Raw genomic sequence first — 26,496 nt, 5'->3', positions numbered from 1 at the left:
CTTCTGTCATAAGTCTGTACGCGAGATTTTCACACTCCTAAACATCCTTAGGTCCACTGTTTTCGATGTGATAGTGAAGTGGAAACGTGAAGGGACACGAACAGCACAAAAGCGTACAGGCCGAACTTGTCTGTTCTGACACAGACCGCCGTCAGTTGAAGAGGGTCATAATGTGTAATAGGCAGACGTCTATCCAGACCATCATACAGGGATTCCAAACTGCATTAGAATCCATTGCAAGCACTATGACAGGAGGGAGGTGAGAAAACTTGTTTCATGGTCTAGCGGCTGCTCATAAGCCACACATCACGCCGGTAAATGTCAGACGATGCCTCGCTCGGTGTAAGGAGCGTAAACATTGCACAATTGAACAGTGGAAAAACGTTGTATGGAGTGACGACTCACGGTACACATTGTGGCGATCCGATGGCAGGGTGCGGGTATGGTGAATGCCCGGTGAACGTCATCTGCCAGCGTGTGTAGTGCCAACAGTAAAATTCGGAGGCGGTGGTGTTATCGTGTGGTCGTGTTTTTCATGGAGTGGGCTTGCACCCCTTGTTGTTTTGCGTGACACTATCATAGCAGGCCTACATTGATGTTTTAAGCACCTTCTTGCTTTCCACTGATGAAGAGCAATTCGGGGATGGCGACTGCATCTTTCAACATGATCGAGCATTTGTTCATAATGCACGGCCTGTGGCGCAGTGGTTACACGACAGTAACATCCCTGCAATGGACTGGCCTGCGCAGAGTCCTGACCTGAATCCTATAGAACACCTTTCAGATGTTTTGGAACGTCGGCTTCGTGTCAGGCCTCACCGACCGTCATTAACTGAGAAGTGTAATAACTCTACAAAGGAGAGTGGTTCGAAATCCTGCGACACATTCTACGAGTAAATATTGCCCAAGAGCGGGGAGTCAGAAGTAGTTGTTAAAACGTGTACAAGTGAGGGCTGACGAATAGTCTCTGAAGGAAAACAAAGAAAGTGAATGGAAGGCGACCCTAACATGTGGTGCAATGCCAATTACCTTGTCGCATGCACTACACAGTGCTATACAAAATATGTATGTAGAAGTCTCGGTGCAATGTAGCACATGGTAACAAGAAGACATAAAAAAGTTAAGAAAAAGCCTGACGAGTGCAAATATGACTCGTGGGTGAGGGTTTCGTACTTACTCAACTGTGTGTATTCACAGGACATCTATAGGTTTGGTGAGTGAGTTTCCGAGTTTTAAAATACAGTGACATACGTAGCCGTATCTTATGACTGCGTAGACGCAAAAGCTCAGATTTTTCATACCACGTATTCCCTAAGATGACGAATAGGAAACATCTCGAAATGTGGCAGCAACAGGACACCGCCCTCTGCTGATAACTGAATATATTTCAGCAACGAAAGTTTTAATGTTATAAAGCAAATATTTTCCTTTAATGACTAATGTAAAAATGTAAATGTCGTGTGACTAGGGACTTACGTCGGGTAAACCTTTCGCCGGGTGCAAGTCTTTCGATTTGACGCCACTTCGGCGACTTGCGCGTCGATGGGGATGAAATGATGATGATTAGGACAACACCCTCTCGCTGAGCGGAGAAAATCTCCGACCCAGCCGCGAATCGAAAACGGGCCCTTAGGATTGACATTTTGTCGCGCTGGCTACTCAGCTACCGAGAGCGGGCTTATTGACTAATAATAAAGTGGCTTTTACTGTTGTAATCCGTTATTTTCATAAAAGGAACGTGTAATTCGTCAGTAGGGAAAAAGGCCGTTGCGTTTGATGATTTTAAACTAAGATAGCTTTCGGTATTTGCTTTCAAATATAGTGCAATTACGAGGTTTTTACTGACAGATTGAGTTATGAGGTTTTCGTTGCCTATGATCGTAATGTTCCTTTCCCTATCGATTCTAGCAATGCTACTGCTAATCTTGCAATTTACTATATCGTTTTTGTAGTTCTGTTAGACCACAACCTTTGTCGGCTAGGTTTTTACTTCTCTTGAATCTGAGATTAAGTGCTCTTTGTTTACGGAGCGCTTTTCTAACATGGCTCTTAAACCGTGGTGGATCTTTCCCATCCCTTAAAACCTTACTCGGAATATTTTAAAGGAGAAGCATAGACGATTTCTTAAAAAGATATAAAAGTTATACAGATAATGATGCTACATGTGTAACTAGATAGTAGAGGCCTAGTTATTTACAGATTAGAAAAATCCATGTAATTTTAAATCTCTCTTTTGTGATGGAGTTACTGGTTACTGCCATTATGAGGTTTCTGGCAGATGGAGTTATGTTTTCGTTGCCTATAATCGTAATGTTTCTAGCAATGCTACTGGTAATCTTACTATTTACTACATCGTTTATGTAGTTCTGGTAGAGCACAACTCCGCTGCCGGCCGGGGTGACCGAGCGGTTCTAGGCGCTACAGTCTGGAACCGCGCGACCGCTACGCTCGCAGGTTCGAATCCTGCCTCAGGCATGGGATGTGTGTGATCTCCTTAGGTTAGTTAATGTCAAGTAGTTCTAAGTTCTAGGGGACTGATGACCTTAGAAGTTAAGTCCCATAGTGCTCAAGGCCATCTGAACCTTTTTTTGAATCTGAGATTAAATGCTCTTTCTTTACGTAGCATTTTCTAACACGGCTATTTAACCATGGAAGTTCTTTTCCGTCCCTTAAAACCTTACTCGCAACATTTTAAAGGAGAAGCATGCACGATTTCTAAAAAAAAAAAAAAAAAAAAAAAAAAAAAAAAAAAAAAAAAAATAAAATAAAATAAAATAAAATAAAAAAAAACAATGTTATACAGCTAATGATGCTGCATGTGTAACTAATTAGTAGAAGCCTAGTTATTTGCAGATTAGAGAAATAGATGTAATTTTAAATCTCTCTTTGGTAATGGAGTTACTGGTTACTGCTATTATGAGGTTTCTACTGACAGATGGAATTATGATGTTTTAGTTGCCTATAATGGTAACGTCTCTTTCCCTATCAATTCTAGCAATGCTATATCATTTATGTAGTTCTGGTAGAGCACAACTCTGCTGACGGCCGTGGTGGCCGACCGATTCTAGGCGCTTCAGTCTGGAACCGCGCGACCGCTACTGTCGCAGGTTCGAATCCAGCCTCGGGCATGGGATGTGCATGATGTCCTTGGGGTAGTTTAGTTTAAATAGTTCTAAGTTCTAGGGGACTGATGACCTCAGAAGTTGAGTCCCGTAGTGCTCAGAGCCATTTGAACCATTTTGAACAACTCTGCTTATGCATAAACAATTTCTAACACTGTTCTGTACTTTCAGTTCGAAGCCCAAGCCCTGTAACACTGACTGTATCTTGTGCCATGTCATCAGCCCGAGCGACCAGTTCGAGGGGCAGGCACACGGGCAGTCGGTGGCCATGGTGCAGTCGCAGCAGCAACACCAGCTCAGCCCGCTGGGGCATCACCAGCAACAGTTCAACACACTGGACCACCACCACCAGCAGCACCAGCTCAACATCCTGGAGACACCACTGCATCACCACCACCAGCAACAACACAGCCCACCATCTTCTCCTGCAGACGCCACCTACCTCGCACAGGACTCCTACCAGTACAGAGTGGACTTCTCGCGCGACTGGCAGTCAGCACCAGACCAGCATCAGCTCTACCAACAGCACCAGCAGCAACAACAACAACAGTATCACCAGCAACAGCAACAACAACAGCAGCAGCAGCACGCGCTAGTGGCCTCTAGCTCGGCGCGCAGCCCGCTAGCTCCGGGCAACGGCTGCAACAGCGTGAACAACGGCAACAACAGCGATGAAGAAAACAACCCGGTGGCCGCAGCGGACAACGGCAACAGCACCAGCAGCGGCGGCAGCGGCAGCGCCGCCGGTGATCGCAACAACCTCGTCACGGTCGTCGCCTTCGCCGATCTCCAACAACGCAACACTGGTGAGTACCACCTGCACGAGGATGAAAGTCCGCGCTCTGCCGAAACGCATTGCTTGCAATTGCACTGACCCTACGGGTTGATTAGAAAAGTTTGGCACGAGTTGAAGTAGCTGATAGAGGCGCTGAAATAAACAACTTTGGATTGAGAATGAGATTTTCACTCTGCAGCGGAGTGTGCGCTGATATGAAACTTCCTGGCAGATTAAAACTTTGTGCCCCACCGAGACTCGGGACCTTTGCCTTTCGCGGGCAAGTGCTGTACCATCTTTTTTCTCTCTCTCTCTCTCTTTTGTTTTGTTTCTAATCTCATTTTGTTCGTGTTTGTTCGTTTTTTCTGCTCGGGGCAGACGTCGCAAGACACCCTTTTAAGTTCGTTGTTGATCTATGAACTCAGTTTTTTTTATTACAGAGGGCAGCTAACCCTCTGACCGAACACGCTGAGCTACCGTGCCGGCATCCATCTGAGCTACCGAAGCACGAATCACGCCCGGTCCTCACAGCTTTACTTCTGTCAGTATCTCGTCTCCTACCTTCCAAACTTTACAGAAGCTCTCCTGCGAACCTTGCAGAACTAGCACGCCTGAGAGAAAGGATATTGCGGAGACATGGCTTAGCCACAGCCTGGGCGTCGGCACACAGTTTTAATCTGCCAGGCAGTTTCATATCAGCGCACACTCCGCTGCAGAGTGAAAATCTCATTCTGGAAACATCCCCCACGTATATCGCCAGTCCCATAGGCCAACGTGAGTAGTCGTTTTGTTGTCAACTCCGCCATTCAATTTGGAAATTCCGATGGAATGGTATCAATCTACGCCGCCTTATCAGACCTTAAGTCTTCCAGGGCCCTTTTAAATTCTGATTCTAATACTGAAGCCCCCGCACCATTTCTTCAGTATAAACTCGTATTTCTTCTTCTTATACGTCATCGGGCAAGTCCTCTACCCCACAGAGGTCTTCGATGTACTCTCTAAACCTATCTAAACCTACTGTGTAGAAAGAAATAAGTATTTGAGCCCGCATCTCGTGGTTGTGCGGTAGCGTTCTCGCTTCCCGCGCCCGTGTTCCCGGGTTCGATTCCCGGCGGGGTCAAGGATATTCTCTGCCTCGTGATGGCTGGGTGTTGTGTGTTGTCCTTAGGTTAGTTAGGTTTAAGTAGTTCTAAGTTCTAGGAGACTGATGACCATAGATGTTAAGTCCCATAGTGCTCAGAGCCATTTTTTTAAGCATCCGATGGCACTGATGTATTTACTTCGCCACGAAAGACGGCAGAGTCGCTTCTCAGTAAAAGGTCGCACGTGCAAGCGGCGTGACCCCTTCTCGAAAGGAGAACAAAGCGCTGGTAAGTAATTCAGCATCTCGTCCCACGTTCGTCAATGACGTGGCCTTTATCCCAGATGTCGTTTCCCAGTTGCCTCCATCGGGTCATCGATTTGTCATTAGCTGCCGCAGTTTTACATATTTCAGCACCCGGGTGACCCAACCCGCTAAGAGATGTTTTCCGGAATGGGGAGGTTAGACAGAGCCAGTGCCCGAGCTGAGGTGAATGATAGAGGGTAAATTATCCAGGGAGACAGTGGCGTCCTTTTGAGTTGATAAACTTGCGGGCTATTCTGCATCACGCAGATTAGCTCGCAGAGTTGCTTCAGCTCGAGACAGGCTGATGAACATTTTAGGATACGTAACTTGTTTGTGCTGAACGTCTCAAATACAGCGAGGCGACACTGAGCTCGCAGGTGGGAGGTCGACATTCCGATTCCCCGTTCAGTCATCGTACTTTATGTGCATCGCTTAAGGTAAAGGCCGAGATGGTCCTTTGAAAACGTCATGGACGAAATCCTTCCCCATTCTGCGCTTATGGGTTGTCCCTAATTCAATCTCCGTCGACGGGACGATAAATGTACCTCTTTGAGGTTCTGTAAAAACAGTACCCGTATACGATCGCTATGAACGGGTAGACGTATAAAGATGAAATTTCTGTCACATGCAGATGCATGGACCCTTGGTGGTATAAAATACTGAAGCTTCTAAGTCAATGCAATCAAAAAAAAAGGCGACTATATCCGTTGCATATTTTAATGCACGCAAACTAACTTGTGAATACCCATAGGGTGTTTCCAGTATTATGAAAAGGACAGTTGCTATTCACTATGTAGTGGAGATGTTGAGTCGCAGATAGGCCCAACATAAAGACTGTCAAAAAATATAGCTTTCGGCCAACAAGGTCTTCCTCGAAAACAGACAAAATACACACACACACACACACACACACACACACACACACACACACACACACACACACACTAACGCAGCTCACACAAGCATGACCACAGACTCGATCTGGAGTCAGCAGCGAGAGACATTTGTGTGTGTGTGTCTTGTCGGTTTTCGACGAAGGCCTTGTTGGCCGAAAGCTTTATTTTCTGACAGTCTTTTTGTTGTCCCTATCTGCGACTCAGCATTTCCACGACATAGTGAATAGCAACTGTCCTTTTCATAATAGTGTTAGATTCCGTCCTGGATTTCGAATCGTTTGATTTTGTCTATAGATATTTCCCCTTTGATCTACAATGATGAAATCCGGCGAGAACTAAGGTTTCTCAGTACAAGTAAAGGGAAATGGGGTGGCAGTGGCAAAAGACACACGTCAGGCAAGGAATAACATTACTGCTCATATGAAGCGTTTCGGAATTTATCTATCATCAGAGGTCCAGTAGCGACTACTGCAAGTGTACATGGCGCTTCGAGCTGTATGTGAAGCAAAGATTCGCACACTACTCCGTGAATGTTTGTTTCACATACAACTTGTAACGCCCTACCTACGTGCAGTAATCGCTCCTGGATGTCTGATGACGGATGAATTCCCAAACGCTTCATATGAGCAGTAAAGTAATTCCTTGCCTGATATTTGACTTTCACCATTGCGACCCAGTAAACTTGAATGTTGACTGTTACAATAATGGTTGCCTACCTCCTTCATGACTTTATGTCGCATTTGTATTATTATTTCAAAAATTTCTCGAAAATGTTGGTATCCCTGGGTCCGATATCTTGCTAGTATCAATATCGGTAAAAAGAAAAAATGGTCAGCATTCTCGATTTCGGGAATGGATGAACTGTTTATGTATACATAATAAACTTTTTACGGAACCCTCTGTGTGTGAGCCGTACTCCCACCAAGAAATTATTTTTATTTATTTTTATTTTTTGTGTCAGAGCACATAGAATCATTCTGTTTACGATGAGATTATTCAGCATGTGGGCCTACTGATGAATCACATTCTCCTCGTGTCGTTCCAGTCCACCGCATTATACAGGGCGTTTAAAAACTATTTTTTTTCATCATTACGTAGATAATTATCAACCGAAATGTTCACTGACAGGCCTCAGAAAATGGAGGAAACTAGAGTTACAAACCAGATACCGTTACTGCCCTTCAAAGTAATCACACACTTCTAACATTGGTCATAAGACCGCTGGATACCGCCAGCAAATCTCTCGAAACACGGTGGTCACACGTCTACGGATATCTGCATCATCACAACAGATGAGTCATGGTGTTAGCAACACAATCTGAAGACTAAGAGACAGTGAGTGGCATGATGTTCATCGTCTTCCGCGCATTCCGAGAAAAGTCGGCAGACAAAACCCAAGATTAAGACGGTGTTGCCAGACGGCTGAAAGGTGTTTAACTGGACATTCTCTGTTGTGTATTGGTGTTACCTGTGCAAGAGTCCGGTCAGTAGGTTCGGCATAAGGGATATAGCCGCCCTGTTTCCTTTTTCGCTATTATTTTTACACCCACTAGTTCGCTACAAGCTCTCTTTGACGCCACACACACACACACACCACTTCTCACTGTGTCTCCTCTCTTTTAAGCGGTTCCCAGACCCGACAAAAGTGGCGTGGGCACTTTGCATCGCGCAAAGCGCCTCTCGACTGCGCCAAAACCCTGTCCGCCAGCTCGTCCATCACTCTACTGGGCGGAGGCGCGCTAGCAGCGGTCGGAATCCCTCACATTCACAGGCAAGATCAAGACTGCGTGTCGCAGCGCCGGCAAAACACTTCTCCGTCTGTATGAGCAGGAGGAGGCGGTCCTGATTAACGAGCGAGGCGTTTAGCCGCGCCGGTCCATGCCGGAAGCTCGAAGCCCGTGACCACCCGTGTGTGTGTGTTGTAGGCGTGCCGACCCCACCACATTGCGTGTCCAGTGCCCGCTCTGAGGACCGGGTCTTTCACGCCCCGGCAAGAAGGGAGCTATGCGTGCGAAATTCGCTGAAGCATCGGGGCTCATCCCTGGAAGGCCACTAGCTAATCTATCACTCGAAATTAGTCCGGCGAGAGGGCGTCGCCGGATTACGTTACACACTCGGTACGGCGCCTAAACGGCTCGCACTGTTTATAGCAGGTCTTATATACGTTTTGATACATGTCTCGCGGCAGCCATTTAGAAACATGTTTACTTTACTATTTTTCTCCTGCTTTTAATTTAATGATTTCTTTGGCTGTTTGAGTAATTTTCCGCTGTGTTCGAAAAAATAACAAAATTTTTTTTTTTGTTCTTGAGAAATAATTTTTCGAGGGCTATTTGGAAAGCAAGTTCGAATCGAGCTTGAAATGGAAACCGTATCCAATGAAGCTGTGTACAGATGTACAGAGGGGTCCAAAAAAATGTATCCACTGTTTAAAAGTCCATAACTTGGAAACTAATTGACGGTCTCATTTTTAGTGAAAGTGTAGCTTAAAGTGCAATTTAAAGATATCACTATAGGTGTTCGAAATGGTCACCATTAACACCCACACACAAACGATGCCGCCGAACTGCAGCACGAACTACAGACTGCAACGTGTTCAGTTGGATATTTGCACATGAATGTTTGACGGATTCTCGAAGTTCATCCAAAGTGCGTGGCTTTTGTCGGTGAACGACCTCCTTGAGTGATCCCCACAGGTAAAAGTACAGAGGAGTCAGGTCTGGGGAACGTGGTGGATACTCCACAGCACCTCTACGGCCTATCCATCTTCCTGGTAGATTTTCGTCGAGATTCGCCCTACACGATTTTGGTAGTGGGCTGGGGCACCATCTTGTTGAAAGTAAACTCTTCCGTCTACGTACAAGTCTCGGATGGCAGGTACAATGGATGTCTGAAGCTTCTGAAGGTACACCTCACAAGTAACTGTTCCGTCAAAGAGGAATGGCCCAATCAAGTTCCGGTAAGACAACCCACAGCACACATTTACTCCTGGCAAACTTGACCGACTTAGTCCGGCGAGAGGGCGTCGCCGGATTACGTTACACACTCGGTACGGCGCCTAAACGGCTCGCACTGTTTATAGCAGGTCTTATATACGTTTTGATACATGTCTCGCGGCAGCCATTTAGAAACATGTTTACTTTATTATTTTTCTCCTGCTTTTAATTTAATGATTTCTTTGGCTGTTTGAGTAATTTTCCGCTGTGTTCGAAAAAATAACAAATTTTTTTTTTTTGTTCTTGAGAAATAATTTTTCGAGGGCTATTTGGAAAGCAAGTTCGAATCGAGCTTGAAATGGAAACCGTATCCAATGAAGCTGTGTACAGATGTACAGAGGGGTCCAAAAAAATGTATCCACTGTTTAAAAGTCCATAACTTGCAAACTAATTGACGGTCTCATTTTTAGTGAAACTGTAGCTTAAAGTCCGATTTCAAGATATCACTATAGGTGTTCGAAATGGTCACCATTAACATCCACACACAAACGATGCCGCCGAACTGCAGCACGAGCTACAGACTGCAACGTGTTCAGTTGGATATTTAGACATGAATGTACGATGGATTCTCGAAGTTCATCCAAAGTGCGTGGCTTTTGTCGATGAACGACCTCCGTTAGTGATCCCCACAGGTAAAAGTACAGAGGAGTTAGGTGTGGGGAACGTGGTGGATACTCCACAGCACCTCTACGGCCTATCCATCTCCCTGGTAGATTTTCGTCGAGATATGCCCTAACACGATTTTGGTAGTGGGCTGGGGCACCATTTTGTTGAAAGTAAACTCTTCCGTCTACGTACAAGTCTCGGATGGCAGGTACAATGGATGTCTGAAGCTTCTGAAGGTACACCTCACAAGTAACTGTTCCGTCAAAGAGGAATGGCCCAATCAAGTTCCGGTAAGAGAACCCACACCACACATTTACTCCTGGCAAACTTGACCGACTCACTCTAGTTTCACGGGAACACTGTCTCACAGACTTCTGTGGCGAGCAAGTGAGTTGTTGTAACACACGACGGGAGTTAGCTGGCCTTGTTACTGTTACAGGTTATCCACATCATTGTTTGTGTACATCTTTAACACAGTCTTCTGCTTCAAATTTGTCTCGAATGCGACGAATCGTTAAACGTGTCGGTGGCTCTGTTTAATACTCATTTCGCCATTACCGTTGAACCTCATCAATGCTTTCGTACTTAAAATACCACTTCAAAACTGACTCCCTTTCATCGAATGTAAGCCTTGCGCCAGCCATGTTTACTCGAGTAGCTAGGTACAACTAAGAACAAAACACTGCTTATCTGGCGACAGTCATCTGATAAAACAAAACAACGCAATACAATGCTTGTGTGGCGATTGCCGGAACTACAAACTGTTACACTACCAAAGATGAGACAACTCCGTCAGTTATTTTACCAGTTATGGACTTTTAAACAGTGGATACATTTTTCTGGACCCCTCTGTAGATTTGTAATGAGCTGGCGCTTTATAGCTGTCAAATAATTGAGAAACTTCATGCTAGATGGCCATCAGCCTGTTATTTTTAGACTCAGAGCTACAAGTTTCGATCAGCAGACCATTGCCAAAGCAAAGCTAACCAGCTTGAAACTACAGCACTCGAAGCGAACAACTTCGATATAGATAGAAAAATATGTAGTGAAGGCCCAAAGAAACTGGTACACCTGCCTAATATCGTGTAGGGCCCTCGCGATCACGCAGAAATGCCCAACACGACGTGGTATGGACTCCACTAGAGCCTCAAGTGTTGCCGGAAGGAACGGACAGCATAAGCCCTGCTGGGCTGTCCGTACATTCGTCAGAGTGCGAGGGGGTGGACATCTCTTCAGCCCAGCACGTTGCAAGACTTCTCATACATGCGCAATAAGGTTCATGTCTGGGAAATTTGATGGCCAGTCTTAAGTGTTTCAACTCAGCACCAGCACCGCATTTAACATTTAAATGCGGAATCAGCACCAGCACAGCATTTAACATTTGACGATGCCACTATGGCTGCAGTACATTACGACATTGTTTTTTTTATGAAACAGATCTGATGATGGTCATTAAAGACGGAAACCGGTAATCTCTGTGAATTACAACAAACTATGACCTTTCTCACATGAAATCACGAGTCCAGTCGCAAAGCCGGCCGGAGTGACCGTGCGGTTCTAGAAGCTACAGTCTGGAACCGTGCGACCGCTAAGATCGCAGGCTCGAATCCTGCCCCGGGCATGGATGTGTGTGATGTCCTTCGTTTATTTAGGTTTAAGTTTGTGACCATAGACGTAAATTAAAGGAAACTTATTACATATACGGGTCACTGTTTCTTCCCGATGATATCGCAGCTTGTGGAATTAAGATCTATGACCCTTTGTTCAGCAGAATAAATGTGTTCGACAGTAGACAACATGGAGAAATTCTCGTACCTCTTAAGACACCGGTATCTTAAGAGCCCATGTTTACTGCGCATTTTTTTCTTCTTGTTTTGGTCTGCTGGCCTCTGTGACCGAGCGGTTCTAGACGCTTAAGTCCGGAACCGCGCTGTTGCTACGCTCGCAGGTTCGAATCCTGTCTCGGGCATGGGTGTGTGTGATGTATTTAGGTTATCTAGGTTTAAGTAGTTCTAAGTTCAAAATGGGTTCAAATGACTCTGAGCGCTATGGGAATTAACTCTGAGGTCATCAGTCCCCTAGAACTTAGAACTACTTAAACCTAACTAACCTAAGCATATCATACACATCCATGCCCGAGGCAGGATTCGAACCTGCAACCGTAGTGGTCGCGCGGCTCCAGACTCTAGCGCCTAGAACCGCTCGGCCACACGGGACGACAGTTCTAAGTCAAGGGGACTGATGACCTCAAATGTTAAGTCCCATAGTGCTTCGAGCCATTTGACTCTTGTTTTGGTCTATACTACCACCTCTCAAAATATGGAAAGCAAAGGGCTTGCAGTAAACAGATTTGTTTCTCAGTATCGAAGATGAAGAAGTGAGCCTACGTTTACTGTCCTTTCTTGCTGCCATATCCCTGAATACTGACGACTCATTCTAGAACATTCTGTAAAGATTAAGAGCAGCAGAGTGAAATATAACACTAGCTTGGAGAACTGTCGCTTTTGTTTCACTCGTTGACTCTCTGTGAATTACAACAAACTATGACCTTTCTCACATGAAATCACGAGTCCAGTCGCAAAGCCGGCCGGAGTGACCGTGCGGTTCTAGAAGCTACAGTCTGGAACCGTGCGACCGCTAAGATCGCAGGCTTGAATCCTGCCCCGGGCATGGATGTGTGTGATGTCCTTCGTTTATTTAGGTTTAAGTAGTTCTAAGTTCTAGCGGAATGATGACCTCAGAAGTTAAGTCCCATAGTGCTCAGAGCCATTTTTGAACCAGTCGCACAGCTTAGACGGTACTCCATAGGCATTATATCAGGAATTGAGACGCTAAAATTAATCGACAATATTTTCTGTTTTGACACGAAAGTGACGGTGGTAGAAGTTAGCAAGTCACAATACGCAGATCGTCAATATCAGGTTAAAGCCTGCTTTTGAATGAAAAAAAAAGAAGTTAACGTCGAATAAAAATATAAATGATACAGACTTCCTGTAAGGGCTTATTTCAATAGTAGTACAAGTGCATTTTTGTTCATTCCGAGATACACAGTCCTGAAGTTAAATGAGCGCTGAAAAATGTGCATTTGAGGTACCAGAAATATTTAAGTATATATATTCAAGTATATATACCTGAATATTTCTAGTATCTCCACTGCAGATTTTTCAGCGCTCATTTCACTTTAGGACTCTGTTTCTCAGAATGAAGAAAAATGGACAACGTTAAAAAATATATTGGCTCAAGCACTTACTTATAGTGTAAAACACTAAGACTGACGGGTTTATGAAGTCAAGCTTCCATAATCAGAATAATAAAAAGTAAAAGAACCTGTTAAAACTCGCTAAAATGGAACATGCACCGGGCACAATAAAATTGAAAACAAAATTAAAACATCGTGGCTACTTCCCTTGTTGCAGCCGTGTCTTCCAAGTTGCATCTCCACATAGTCGTCAAAATATAAAAAACTCTAAAATGGTTTCGCCTGTGGTGTTCAACATCTAACCACATGGCTCTCTCCTCTATCGTCGTAAACCGCCCGTGCGTCTTCGCCAAACGTGCTGTGTGTGGTATCAACGAAGATGCACGGGCGGTTTACGACGATAGAGGCATCTGGTTAGATGACCACCATAGGCGACACCATTTTAGAGTTTTTTTTAATATTTTGACGATTGTGTGGAGATGCACTTTGGAAGACACGGCTGCAACAAGGGAAGTAGCACGATGTTTTAATTTTGTTTTCAATTTTATTGTGCCCGGTGCATGTTCCATTTTAGCGAGTTTTAACAGGTTCTTTTACTTTTTGTTATTCTGACGATGGAAGCTTGACTTCCGAAACGCGTCAATCTTAGTGGTTTACACTATAAACAAGTGGTTGAGCGGATATATTTTTTAACATTGAACATTCACAACCACGACCTCTAATCCAGTATGGATAAAATCAAAACAAAAATGGACTTGTACTACTATTGAAATAAACCCTTCATATACTGTGGATGTAGAATTAGAACCCTGGCGTGTAACGCACGCGCTGTCGTAGTATATAGGCCACGCGGTCAGCAATTAGCGGACCGTATCCGCTAGCTATAGGGGGACATGGGGCGAATCAAAGGCGACAGCTGTGCCGACAAAGGGTGAGCTTGGTAACGGCGGACAGCGCACTGTAGACAGATAACGGGCGTAGGCGCCAGCGATGCCCGGACAACAAGTGGCGAAAGCGGAAAAGTTCCAAGGGCGAGCGGTTGCTGCCCCTTGGGTGGGACTTCCCCGGGGTTGTCTCCCTGGCGACGGCCTTGGCTTTGGAAGCCGCTACTCCATGTGACAACTGCTTTTTTTAAAAACAGGACTCAAACATGCAACGAACCGCACTAAAATCAGCATGTGTCATGGTATTATTCACTTTCCACTCGACGGAACTCGAAAAGATGATATTTCCGGATCGTATTTGTTGCTGCAATTTATAACGCCGAGAAAAACGTCATTCGAACGTGCTTCTTCATGACCACGCTGTTTAGCGCCCGTAAACCTCAAACCACACACACACACACACACACACACACACACACACATATTGTGCCGAGTAATTTCATCCGGTATTCCGAAGGATGTAGGTGCAGAAGGTACTGGGAGATGAAGAAGCTTGCACAGGATAGAGTAGCATGGAGAGCTGCATCAAACCAGTCTCAGGACTGAAGACCACAACAACAACAACATTCCGAACACCTTTGTGTCAAAAAGTTTTGCTAGGTAAAGGGACTGCTTTGTTTAGCAGCAGTAATAGTTGAGTTCCGTATCACTGTCAATACCGCAAAAAATAAATAGTATCGGCAGCAATTGAGAGATTTATTCCGAATAAATTAACAAACGACGGAGCTGATCCTCCTTGGTACACAAAACAGGTTAGAACACTGTTGCAGAAGCAATGAAACGAACATACCAAATTTAAACGGACGCAAAATCCCCAAGATTGGTTATCTTTTACAGAAGCTCGAAATTTAGCGCGGACTTCAATGCAAGATGCCTGTAACAGTTTCCACAACGAAACGTTGTCTAGAAACCTGGCAGAAAATCCAAAGAGATTGTGATCGTACGTGAAGTATGTTAGCGGCAAGAAACAATCAATGCCTTCTCTGCGTGACAGCAATGGAGATATTATCGAAGACAGTGCTGCCAAAGCAGTTACTAAACACAGTCTTCCGAAATGCCTTCACAAAAGAAGACGAAGTAAATATTCCAGAAATCGAATCAAGAACAGCTACCAACATGAGTAACGTAGAAGTAAATATCCTCGGAGTAGTGAAGCAACTTAAATCACCTAATAAAAGCAAGTCTTCTGATCCAGACTGTATACCAATTAGGTTCCTTTCCGAATATGCTGATGCATTAGCTCCATACTTAACAATCATATACAACCATTCGCTCGACGAAAGACTGGAAAGTTGCACGGGTCACACCAATATTCAAGAAAGGTAGTAGGAGTAATCCACTAAATTACAGACACATATCATTAACATCGATATGTAGCATTATTTTAGATCATATATTGTGTTCGAACATTATGAATTACCTCGAAGAAAACTGGCTATTGACATATAGTCAACATGGGTTTAGAAAACATCGTCCCTTTGAAACACAACTAGCTCTTTATTCACATGAAGTGTTGAGCGCTATTGACAAAGGATTTCAGATCGATTCTGGATTTCCGGAAGGCTTTTGACACTGTACCACACAAGCGGCTCGTATTGAAATTGCGTGCTTATGGAATATGGTCTGAGTTATGTGACTGCATTTGCGGTTTCCTGTCAGAGAGGTCACAGTTCGTAGTAACTGACGGGAAGTCATCGAGTAAAATAGAAGTGATTTCTGGCGTTCCCCAAGGTAGTGTTATAGGCCCTTTGCTGTTCCTTATCTATATAAACGATTTTGGAGACAATTTGAGCAGCCGTCTTCGGTTGTTTGCAGATGACGCTGTCGTTTATCGATTAACAAAGTCATCAAAAGATCAAAACAAACAGCAAAACTATTTAGAAAAAATATCTGAATGGTGCGAAAAGTGGCAGTTGACCCTGAATAACGGAAAGTATGAAGTCATCCACATGAGTGCTAAAAGGAACTCGTTAAACTTCGCTTACACGATAAATCAGTCTAATCTAAAAGACGTGAAGTCAACTAAATACCTAAGTAATACAATTACGAACAACTTAAATTGGAAGGAACGCACAGGAAATGTTGTGGGGAAGGCTAACCAAAGGCTGCGTTTTATTGGCAGGACACTTAGAGAATGTAACAGACCTACTAAAGAGACTGCCTACACTACGCTTGTCCGTCCTCTTTTAGAATACTGCTGCGTGGTGTCGGATCCTTACCTGGTAGGACTGACGGAGTACATCGAAAAATTTCAAAGAAAGGCAGCACGTTTTGTATCATCGCGAAATATGGGAGAGAGTGTCACAGAAATTATACAGGATTTGGGCTGGAAATCATTAAAAGAAAGGCGTTTTTCGTTGCGACGGAATCTTCTCACGAAATTTCAGTCACCAACTGTCTCCTCCGAATGCGAAAATATTTTGTTGACGCAGGGTGGAACGATCACCACGATAAAATAAGGGAAATCGGAGCTCGTACGGAAAGATATAGGTGTTCATTCTTACCGCGCGCTATACGAGATTGGAATAATAGAGACTTGTGAAGGTGGTTCGATGAACCCTCTGCCAGGCACTTATATGTGATTTGCAGTGTATCCATGTACATGTAGATGTAAATGTTGCATCTGTATTGCCATAGGGTCTACTCTACACACGATGTGTCCCACAAACACCTGGATTCTTTAAATCATTACACGAACTCTGTCCTTTTAAAGTTTTGTCTGCTTCGCACCCTGCCAGTCTATTAGAATAGCATTTAATCCCGCGCACAGTGAAAACACTTTTATTGGGTGAGATGCACGACGGTGCTAAACAAGACACAGTTTATCGGGTGACATGGTGAGGGGTCGGTTCTCTAAGCCGGCCGGAGTGGCCGAACGGTTCTAGACACTACAGTCTGCAACCGCGCGACCGCTAGGGTCGCAGGTTTGAATCCTGTCTCGGGCATGGATGTGTGTAATGTGCTTAGGTTAGTTAGGTTTAAGTAGTTCTAAGTTCTAGGGGACTGATGACCACAGATGTTAAGTTCCAAAGTGCTCAGAACGATTTGAACCATTTTGAGCCTCAGAAGCCCGCATCTCGTGGTCGTGCGGTAGCGTTCTCGCTTCCCACGTCCGGGTTCGATTCCCAGCGGGGTCAGGGATTTTCTCTGCCTCGTGATGGCTGGGTGTTGTGTGATGTCCTTAGGTTAGTTAGGTTTAAGTAGTTCTAAGTTCTAGGGGACTGATGACCATAGATGTTAAGTCCCATCCTGCTCAGAGCCATTTGAACCATTTTCGGTTCTCTATAATGGTCGTACCCGCCCGACATCCCGGCAATGAAAGTTTGTCGGTCGGTCGGTAAAAACGCCTACACACCTCCAATTTGTCGGTCGGTTGGTTGGTGCGTATGTAGGTAGGGCCCATTAGCTGATTCACAAAAAGAAAATCGACCGTGGCGGCGTGGTCAATTGGGCTCTGCTATCGCTTTTCGTCTGTTGTGATTGGTGGCTGCCAGAGGGTAGTGGAGGTTCTGCGCGAACTGTGTGCTTTGCTTCTGTTATTGCCTGAGTGAGTGTATAGTTTACAAGGGCGGGTGCGTTTACCTCCGGTGCTGGAAGGTGTTTGCTGGCGGAAGAAGCGGTGTCCACCCAGTGTGCGTGAGCGTAACAAAATTACCTTGTTTTAAAAATGACGGAGGTGGAACTGCTTCCCGCGGCGATATACGGTAAGATTGCGCTTCTTGTAAAATGTTGCATCGTAACTACTAACCTCGGGAGACCTTTGTAGACAACAATTAGGTGATAACTGCATTAGTTACGTATATTAATCAACCAAACGCGTTTTCTTTGCCTACAATATTATAGGCCTCTATTTCAGTGCTTGGTACCTGTATTTATATCTAGCCTATGATGAATTGTGTTCGTGGAATAATGATCTTATGCGAGGTAACTTGGTAACAAGAAATACAGACGCGGTGATTTGTTTATTATTAATAATTTGTTTAAAGATGGTTGGTAAAAGTTACGTAGCTGCCCCTCCCCCCTTCCAGTTCTCTTAGTTTGTATATAATATATTTAAACAACATGCGTCAAAATACGCACCGGAGGCTTGTACTTAACATACGTTTCCTAAATTTGCAATTTTAGTTTTTACGCTGAAAAGTGAGTAAAATATAGCCAATTGCGTTTAATTATGGCCCGAACGTGACCATTAGGCTACGCTCTATGTTAATCCTTTACTACAACCGCTATTTGACATTAACATTAGTTGGCTTGGAACCGAACTGTAGCCTTTAGTTACCAGTAATAACACAACAGTAAAATTCTTGCTAGTTCATGCACCAATTGTACAAAACCATATCGATATCTTGGGTTGTTAGCCTATTGCATTGAGCGTACCTGTGCGGAAGATACAGTTGTCAATATGTATATTTCACCTAGTTCACGAAATAAATTTATTGGTGGTTATTGTATGTTTCGGCTCATATCCTCGAACCCGGGCAGAGCACAGAATAATGAACGTGAAGAAGGAATAATCGGCACTCATGGTGTTTTGGGGGGCAAAATTTTCGAAAATATTTCTCTCTTTTTGATCTGTTAGACTGTTGATCCCGAAGATGTTATTTATTTTCATCCCTGATAAAAACTTTTTAATATATCGAGAGAAAATATTTTTAATGAAAAATATTTTTTCTCATTTTTTGACCGGACCACGAATATGTTTGCATACATCATTCAAGCTAAATCGTAGCCCATCAAAGCACTCGGATAAAATCGCCTCATTCAGTTTACACTAAAGTCAAATAAGTGTAGTTAAGTGTTTGTACTCTGCGTTTGTACAACTAACTCGTAATGACTAGAATTTTCCCTTATTTGACCGAATTTCGTATGATAAATTTATTCGACGTTTGGCGTGATAGCGGTTCAGCTATTGAATGGGCTGGAAAAACGAATAAGTGTCATATTCGTGATCAGCATAGTCAAATTGACATCAATCGGTAAAAAATCAAAAATTTCCTGGGTGTCCCCTTAAACTCGATGAATGCCGAATAATCTCTACGAATGTTTATTATTGATATTGTCACTCGTTTATCTGTGAGCGTTTGAGGTCAACGGCACGATTCGAACATAATATGACCACAAATTTTTTTTTCTGTGTAGGTGAGAGTACTCTTTAATATAAATAACGATCGGAGATCCGTGTAAGTTTTTCCTCTATTACAAAGACATAATTAGTTATTACGTATTGAAAATGCTGGGGTCTGTGTATAGATGGTTGACAAAGCTGGCAACTCTCAAACATTTGCTCTGTAAATGCGTTTTATGCACTGTGTGAGCGTATATCTGTAAACAATGTTTCATTTTCATGAAACCTGCCTTCACAAACTGTTTAACATACAGAAACATTTTCGCCATAGGACTGTTTAAAAATGAATGCGTTTTCTTGAGTTTTCCAGAGTTGACGAAGCAAAGGAATGTGAATTTTAGGTAAAATGATTAGTACACTGCCATTAGTAATTTCGGTGTGAAGTTGCGGCGGCCAACGTACGCTGCGTATGTCACTAATTTTTCTTCATAAATAACTAAAAATGCAAAGTGCCACCAATTTCTCTTCTCCCCAATTTTATTAAATACCTCCTCAATAGTTATGTAATCTATCCATCTAATGTTTAGCATTCTTCTGTAGCACCACATTTCGAAAGTTTCTATTCTCTTCTTGTCCAAACTATTTATCGTCCACGTTTCAGTGCCATACATGGCTAGGCTCCATACAAATACTTCGAGAAACGACTTCCTGACACTTAAATATATACTCGATGTAAACAAATTTTTAGTCTTCAGAAACGATTTCCTTACCATTGCCAGTCTACATTTTATATCCTTTCTACTTCGACTATCATCAGTTATTTTGCTCCCCAAATACGAAAACTCATTTACTACTTTAACCGTCTCATTTCCTAATATAAATCCCGCAGCATCACACGATTTAATTTGACTACATTCAATTAGCCTGGTTTATATTTTATTGATGTTCATTTTGTATCCTGCTTTCAAGACACTGTCCATTCCCTTCAACTGGTCTTCCATGTCCTTTGCTGTCTCTGACAAAATTACAACGTCATCGACGAACCTCAAAGTTTTTATTTCTTCTCCATGGACTTTAATACCTACTCCGAACTTTTCTTTTGTTTCCTTTACTGCTTACTCAATATACAGATTGAGTAACATCGGGGATAGGCTACAATCGTGCCCCACTCCCTTCCCAACCACTGCTTCCTTTTCATGCCCCTCGACTCTTATAACTGCCATCTGGTATCTTCATGTGACGTTTAATAACGGCAAGGCTTGATAGGTTATTTCTACATTATAATATCTGTAAAGTGGGACTCTGCTGTTGTCAGACGACAAATCTAATGGTTCGAGGTTCTGCTGTCACACTGTTTAAGGAATTGTTTTAGCAATTTGCAGTTACTGCTGCGCTTGGTGATGGTTTCTTTACGTGAAAAATAGCAAGCTAGACGGCGGTTTGGATTCAACGATAAGCTGTAGATTCACATACTGACATTTTAAGACACCATCATTAATATTTTTCAATAATTTTTGGGTTATGTACCTCGCATTCATAACGTATATTCAGGTAACTTTTTGATGTATCGATTTATTTTTCAAAAGACTTGACAGTGCGATTTATCGAGGATTAGATTCGTAAATGGCTGAGCAAATTAGTTCAAAGCCTTGTAATACATCGCACTTACCCTGGTTGCGACACAACTCCTTCGGTTTTCTTTCGTAGTTTTATGTAGTATCTTCGTCTTCGGTTTCAACGTTAGCTATCTTTCGCTATCGATTATGAGCGTACTTGAGAAATTTTCAGTGTGTCGCCGTCTCAATTACAGTTTGACGGATGTTACATATTGAGACTAAAGCTTTCGTGTCTCTGCGTTTGTAAGTAGCTTTGGAAAGGTGTGATGCAGTCGTCTGGGACTGCCTTGTTTCTGCCGAAGGGCTTTGCAGTCGTGAAGCCGTCATAAAAACAGATCGCGTCATTGTAGCGGATGGCAAGTGGCTACATGGAACACCAGAGCGTCCGCTTAGCAACGTTACGGAAGGGTGCTGCCACCTGTTGCCTGGCCTCCGAAACAGATTGCACCGAGGGGCTCGGCCTAGCAGATTTATGTAGATTATCTCATTTACCCATCTAACACACTGCACGCAGCATTTCAGTTGCTTCCATTCTCTTCTTGTCTCTCGTCTTCATGGTCCGCGTTTCACAATGTCTAGAGCCCATACAATTACTGGAAAGAGTTTTTGACTCTTCAATTTATGGACAATGTTGATACATTTGTCTTTCAGAAAAGCTTTCCTAGGTACTGCTACAGTAGACACAACCACCTCTTCACTTCTCGCATGGCTAGTCATTTTGCTGTCCAAGTAGTACATTTTCTAATACAGTTCCTGCAATATCGCGTGATTTGATTCGGCTGCAGTGCATTTCCCGTTGTATCTTTGATATTCACTTTATAACCTCTCTTCAACTGACTCTCAAATCCTTTTCACACATCGCGCGTAATTGTATCAGCAACAAACTATTTTTTTTTCTTCTTCTTAATTTCTTCTCTGTGGACGTTCATTCCAACTCCAGACACATCTTTATTTTGTTTCTGCTCGCTTGATGTTCGTATTAACATGGTGATCGGCTACAACCTTAACTCGCTCACTTCTGAGCTACCGCTTCCCTTTCATGTCCCTCTTCTCTTCGAGATCGCAGTTTGGTTTCATAGATTATCAATTGAAGACGTAAAATCTGTAAACGAGTCCCCGATGATACTGTGGCACTGTATTTGTAAAGGATCTTGACAAATACAATTCAGTACACACAGTACTTTGCGCTATATGTATTTAATCCCTGATAAATTCGTTATTCCGAACAGTGAACACCGTGAAAGGACATTTTAAAGATACGTGTTGTATTTGTAGATTGAAAACAATGTCACTTTCAATCAGTGCATGTTTTGCACCACGGTTTGTTATTACTATAAAAGCATAATTTCATTCAGTGCGTATACTCGACAGGTTCGGCATGACAGGTCGTTTCTATTGCGATCTACAAAGTAAGGAAACAAAGTCTTATTAAGAAACTTCCTGGCTGATTAAATCTGTGTGCCGGGCGGTGACTAATTCGGGACCTTTGGTAGAGCACTTGCCCGCGGAAGTCTAAGGTCCAGAGTTCGAGTCTCGGTCCGGCACAGAGTTTTCATCTGCCAGGAAGTTTCATATCAGCGCACACTCCGCCACAGAGTGAAAATATAATTCTGGAGAGTCTGATTAGTTCAGTGTGCACCGACAACACTAGCAATCCTATTTGGTTTGTTTTGGGAGCTTAAGATGTTACAGAGCCTCTGTTGTTCAGACGGCGACTGCAGCCTTACGACATACATTAAACGAATTCGCAGTTGCGAATACTGACAACTACCAAATTTAGAAGGGGAAGACAATCAAAATTTGTCTCCGGCCGGGACGCGAACCCGGATTTCCTGCTTATCGTCACCGGTCACGTTAAGCAGGTTTGACGGCCAGACCCAAACTGCAGAACAATATATTTATACGCCGACACTGGGCAAGCGATTTCCAATTGAAATTTCTACCCTGCGTGGGAATATATATAATCGATATACGAATGCCGGCCTTAGACACATGATTGACGGCACACGCAAGATGTGGTTCTACAGAACAAAGCCACGAAATACGAATGTGTGGAATTCCGGAAGTATTGTATGACTGGGCTGAGGAATTTCTAGCAAACGGAATGCAGCATGTCATTCTCAGTGCAGAGAAGCTTTCAGGCGTAAAAGGGACTTCGGGCCTAGACGAAACGAATGTTACAGATCCATTACTTTTCATAATATATACAGGGTGGTACGTTGATCGTGACCGGGCCAAATATCTCGCGAAATAAGCGTCAAACGAAAAAACTACGAAGAACGAAACTTGTCCAGCTTGAAGGGGGAAACTAGATGGCGCTATGGTTGGCCCACTAGATGGCGTTGCCATAGGTGAAACGGATATCAACTGTTTTTTTAACAGGAATCCCTTTTTTTATTACATATTCGTGTAATACGTAAAAAATATGAATGTCTTAGTTGGGCCACTTTTTTCGCTTTGTGATAGATGGCGCTGTAATAGTCACAAACATACGGCTCACAATTTTAGACAACAGGTAGTTGTTTAAATTAAAATATAGAACGTAGGCACGTTTGAACATTTTATTTCGGTTGCTCCAATGTGATACCTTTCTGAACCTATCATTTCTGAGAATGCATGCTGTTACAGCGCGATTACCTGTAAATACCACATTAATGCAATAAATGCTCAAAATGATGTCCCGTCAACCACAATGCATCTGGCAATACGTGTAACGACATCCTCTCAACAGTGAGTAGTTCGTCTTGCATAATGTTCGCACATGCCTTGACAATGCGCTCACGCATGTTGTCAGGCGTTGTCGGTGGATCACTATGGCAAATATCCTTCAACTTTCCCCACAGAAAGAAATCCGGGGACGTCAGATCCGGTGAACGTGCGGGCCACGGTTTGGTGATTCGACGACCAATCCACCTGTCATGAAATATGCTACTCAATAGCGCTTCAACCGCTTCGCAGCCATCGTGTGCTTTCCGTTGCTCAATAGTGCATATTATGTCGGTTTACGTTACCGCTGTTGGTGAATGACGCTTCGTCGCCAAATAGAACGCGTGCAAAAAGTTTGTCATCGTCCCGTAATTTCTCTTGTGCCCAGTGGTAAAACTGTACACGACGTTCAAAGTCGTCGCCATGCAATTCCTGGTGTATAGAAATATGGTACGGGTGCAATCGATGTTGATGTAGCATTCTCAACACCGACGTTTTTGAGACGCACGATTCTCGCACAATTTGTTTGCTACTGATGTGCACATTAGCCGCGACAGCAGCTAAAACACTTACTTTCGCATCATCATTTGTTGCAGGCCGTGGTTGACGTTTCACATGTGGCTGAACACTTCCTGTTTCCTTAAATAACGTAACTGTCCGGACACTTAGATGATGCCGTCCAGGATACCGAGCAGCATACATAGCACACGCTAGTTGGGCATTTTGGTCACAATAGCCATATACCAACACTATATCGACCTTTTCCGCAATTGGTGAACGGTCCATTTGAACACGGGGAATATATCACGAAGCAAATACCGTCCGCACTGGCGGAATATTACGTGATACCACGTACTCAGACGTTTGTGAGTATGACAGCGCCATCTATCACAAGACGAAACACGTGGTTGAAGTAAAACATTCATATTTCTTTACGTACTACACGAATATGTAATAAAAAAATGGAGGTTCCTATTTAAAAAAAGCGCATTTGATATCCGTTTGACCTATGGCAGCGCCACCTAGCGGGCCAACCATAGCGCCATCTTGTTACCCCGTTCAAGCTTGACAAGTCTCGTTCCTAGTAGGTAATTTTTTTTCCGTCCTACACTTACTTCCTGAGATATTTGGCCCGCTGATACGGATTTCATCGGTATCTGTGTCTTAGTTCAACTATAACTAGAATTTATACTACACGAAGGTTCCAGTAATCTGGGCGAAAAGGCAGTGAAGCGACGTGAAATCAGTTACAGGGAAGGTGACAGGTAGACATGCTATAATCATAGTTCGTTGTATCAGCTGACCACTGAAATTCAACATCATCGAAAGAACCATCCGCCAGGCTGTCTTAGGCTTCCAGTGACCAAGTTTTGGGACTGATCGTTATTGCTATTAAACTGAAGTGACACAGTCTGTGGAATGAGACACATTCGAATTTCTCAAAATCTGTTGACTGTATTGTCTGCGTCCACTCGCCATTCGTTTAGAAGCCGCATTAAGATGCCGTCTACGTCGATTTAGGGCCTAATAAGCGTAACCACCAGAGTGTCGTAGTACGCGAAAGGCTGGCAACTTTAACGTCAAACTGGATCTCCCCAACTTCGGTTTCTTCTCTGGTGTGAACGCCGCAGCTGGCGTGATCTGTGGCGCAAGCTACTGGCCGGCTACGCCTAACTCTTCTTGCCTCCTCCGTCACCCTTCTGCGTAAAGCCCACGTAACAACGGGGCGAGAACCCCTGCACCAACGTCCCACCCTTCTCTTTCGATCGCATAAAATATTCTCCACGTATTTATATATATTTTCGTCCCTTCTCGTCCCTGCTCCAGTTCTTCCTCTTTTCCCTTCGCGCGTCTCCTTTATCCCTTAGCCTCGGCAAAGTCGCGGCTCCTCCACGCGGTAGTGTTCTCTCCGTGTTCAGCCCTTTTGTTTTATTCATAAAGCCGTCGCTTTTTTTTCCGCGCATCGCTCTCACCGTTTTTTTTTTTTTTTTTTTCTCCTTCAGTTCCTTCTAAAAGCTTCGAACAGCGGTTCTTGTGAAAGTCCAACCCCCTCCACGCACAATGCGCCTCGCATGTGCTACCTACTTTGCAGAAGTCCTGCCGTGCGACAGTGTTGAAGGGGAAATTCCCTCCCTCCCACGTTCCGTACCTCTCTCCCCAAATGGCCGGCCGGGTGGCCGAGCGGTTCTAGACGCTACATTCTGGAACCGCGCGACCGCTACGGTCGCAGGTTCGAATCCTGCCTAGCATGAATGTGTGTGGTGTCCTTAGGTTAGTTAGGTTTAAGTAGTTCTAAGTTATAGGGGACTGATGACCTCAGATGTCATGTCCCATAGTGCTCAGAGCCATTTGAACCATTTTGTGACAGGGCGTATTATCTTGTTGAAAAATGCCAATGCCATCGGGAAATATGATCATCGTGAAGGGGTGCAACCAGTGTACGGTTCTCCTTGGCTGCCATGGTGCTTTTCACTACCTTCCATGGATGCCCACTTGAATGTTCCCCAGAGTATAATGGAGCAGCCAACACCCTGTCTCCATCCTGTAGTACAGATGTCAAGGAGCTATTCTCTTGGAAGACGACAGATTTGCACCCTCTCATTGGCATGGTGAAGGTCGTGTCAGGACTCATCAGACAATGCAACGCTCTGTCACTGCACCAGTGTTCAATGTCTATGGTCAGGTGCCCATTTCACTCGTAGTTGCTGATTTTGTGGTGTAAACATTGGCACATGCATGGGTCGTCTGCTGCAAAGGCTTATTGTTAGGTGTGTTCAGTGCACTGTGTGATCACACACACTTTTTCTCTGCCCAACATTAAAGTCAGATGTTAGTTCCACCAGTGTTAGCCACATGTCCTCTTTTACCAGTCTGCCTAGCCTATGATATGAAACACCTATAATGAATGGTGGACATCCATCCCCATGACATCATGTCGTGGTTTTATCACATGCTGAAGACACCCACCACAAGAACTCGTGAATACCTGATGTGTCACACATTTTCTGAAATGCTCGTGCAAACCCATCAGAATCTGTCGGCCAAACTCATATCGCGTACCCTCTCCATTCCACAAATAGACAGCATGTTCACAATACTACATGAACTGTGCATGTGTCTGACTAGCATTAATGACTTGTCATGTGATGCTATTACCACCTGGACTAATTTATAATATTAATAG

At 43.9% G+C, this 26,496-nt stretch overlaps 1 protein-coding gene across 2 annotated transcripts in view; it reads left to right on the top strand.

Moving 5' to 3' along the window:
• LOC126293536 (alpha-protein kinase 1-like) overlaps nt 1-26,496 on the top strand; it is a 310,049-nt gene that overhangs the window by 263,527 nt on the left and 20,026 nt on the right. For both annotated transcript variants that reach the window (XM_049986804.1, XM_049986805.1), the window contains exon 3: nt 3,345-3,928. In XM_049986804.1, coding sequence (XP_049842761.1) covers nt 3,345-3,928 — 584 coding nt within the window. The remainder of the gene's footprint in view (nt 1-3,344; nt 3,929-26,496) is intronic.

This window comes from Schistocerca gregaria, chromosome 10 (genome assembly GCF_023897955.1).
Source record: "Schistocerca gregaria isolate iqSchGreg1 chromosome 10, iqSchGreg1.2, whole genome shotgun sequence".
Taxonomy (NCBI): Eukaryota; Metazoa; Arthropoda; class Insecta; order Orthoptera; family Acrididae; genus Schistocerca; species Schistocerca gregaria.
The sequence above is the reverse complement of the archived record's forward strand: the minus strand, read 5'-3'. Positions and strand labels throughout refer to the sequence as shown.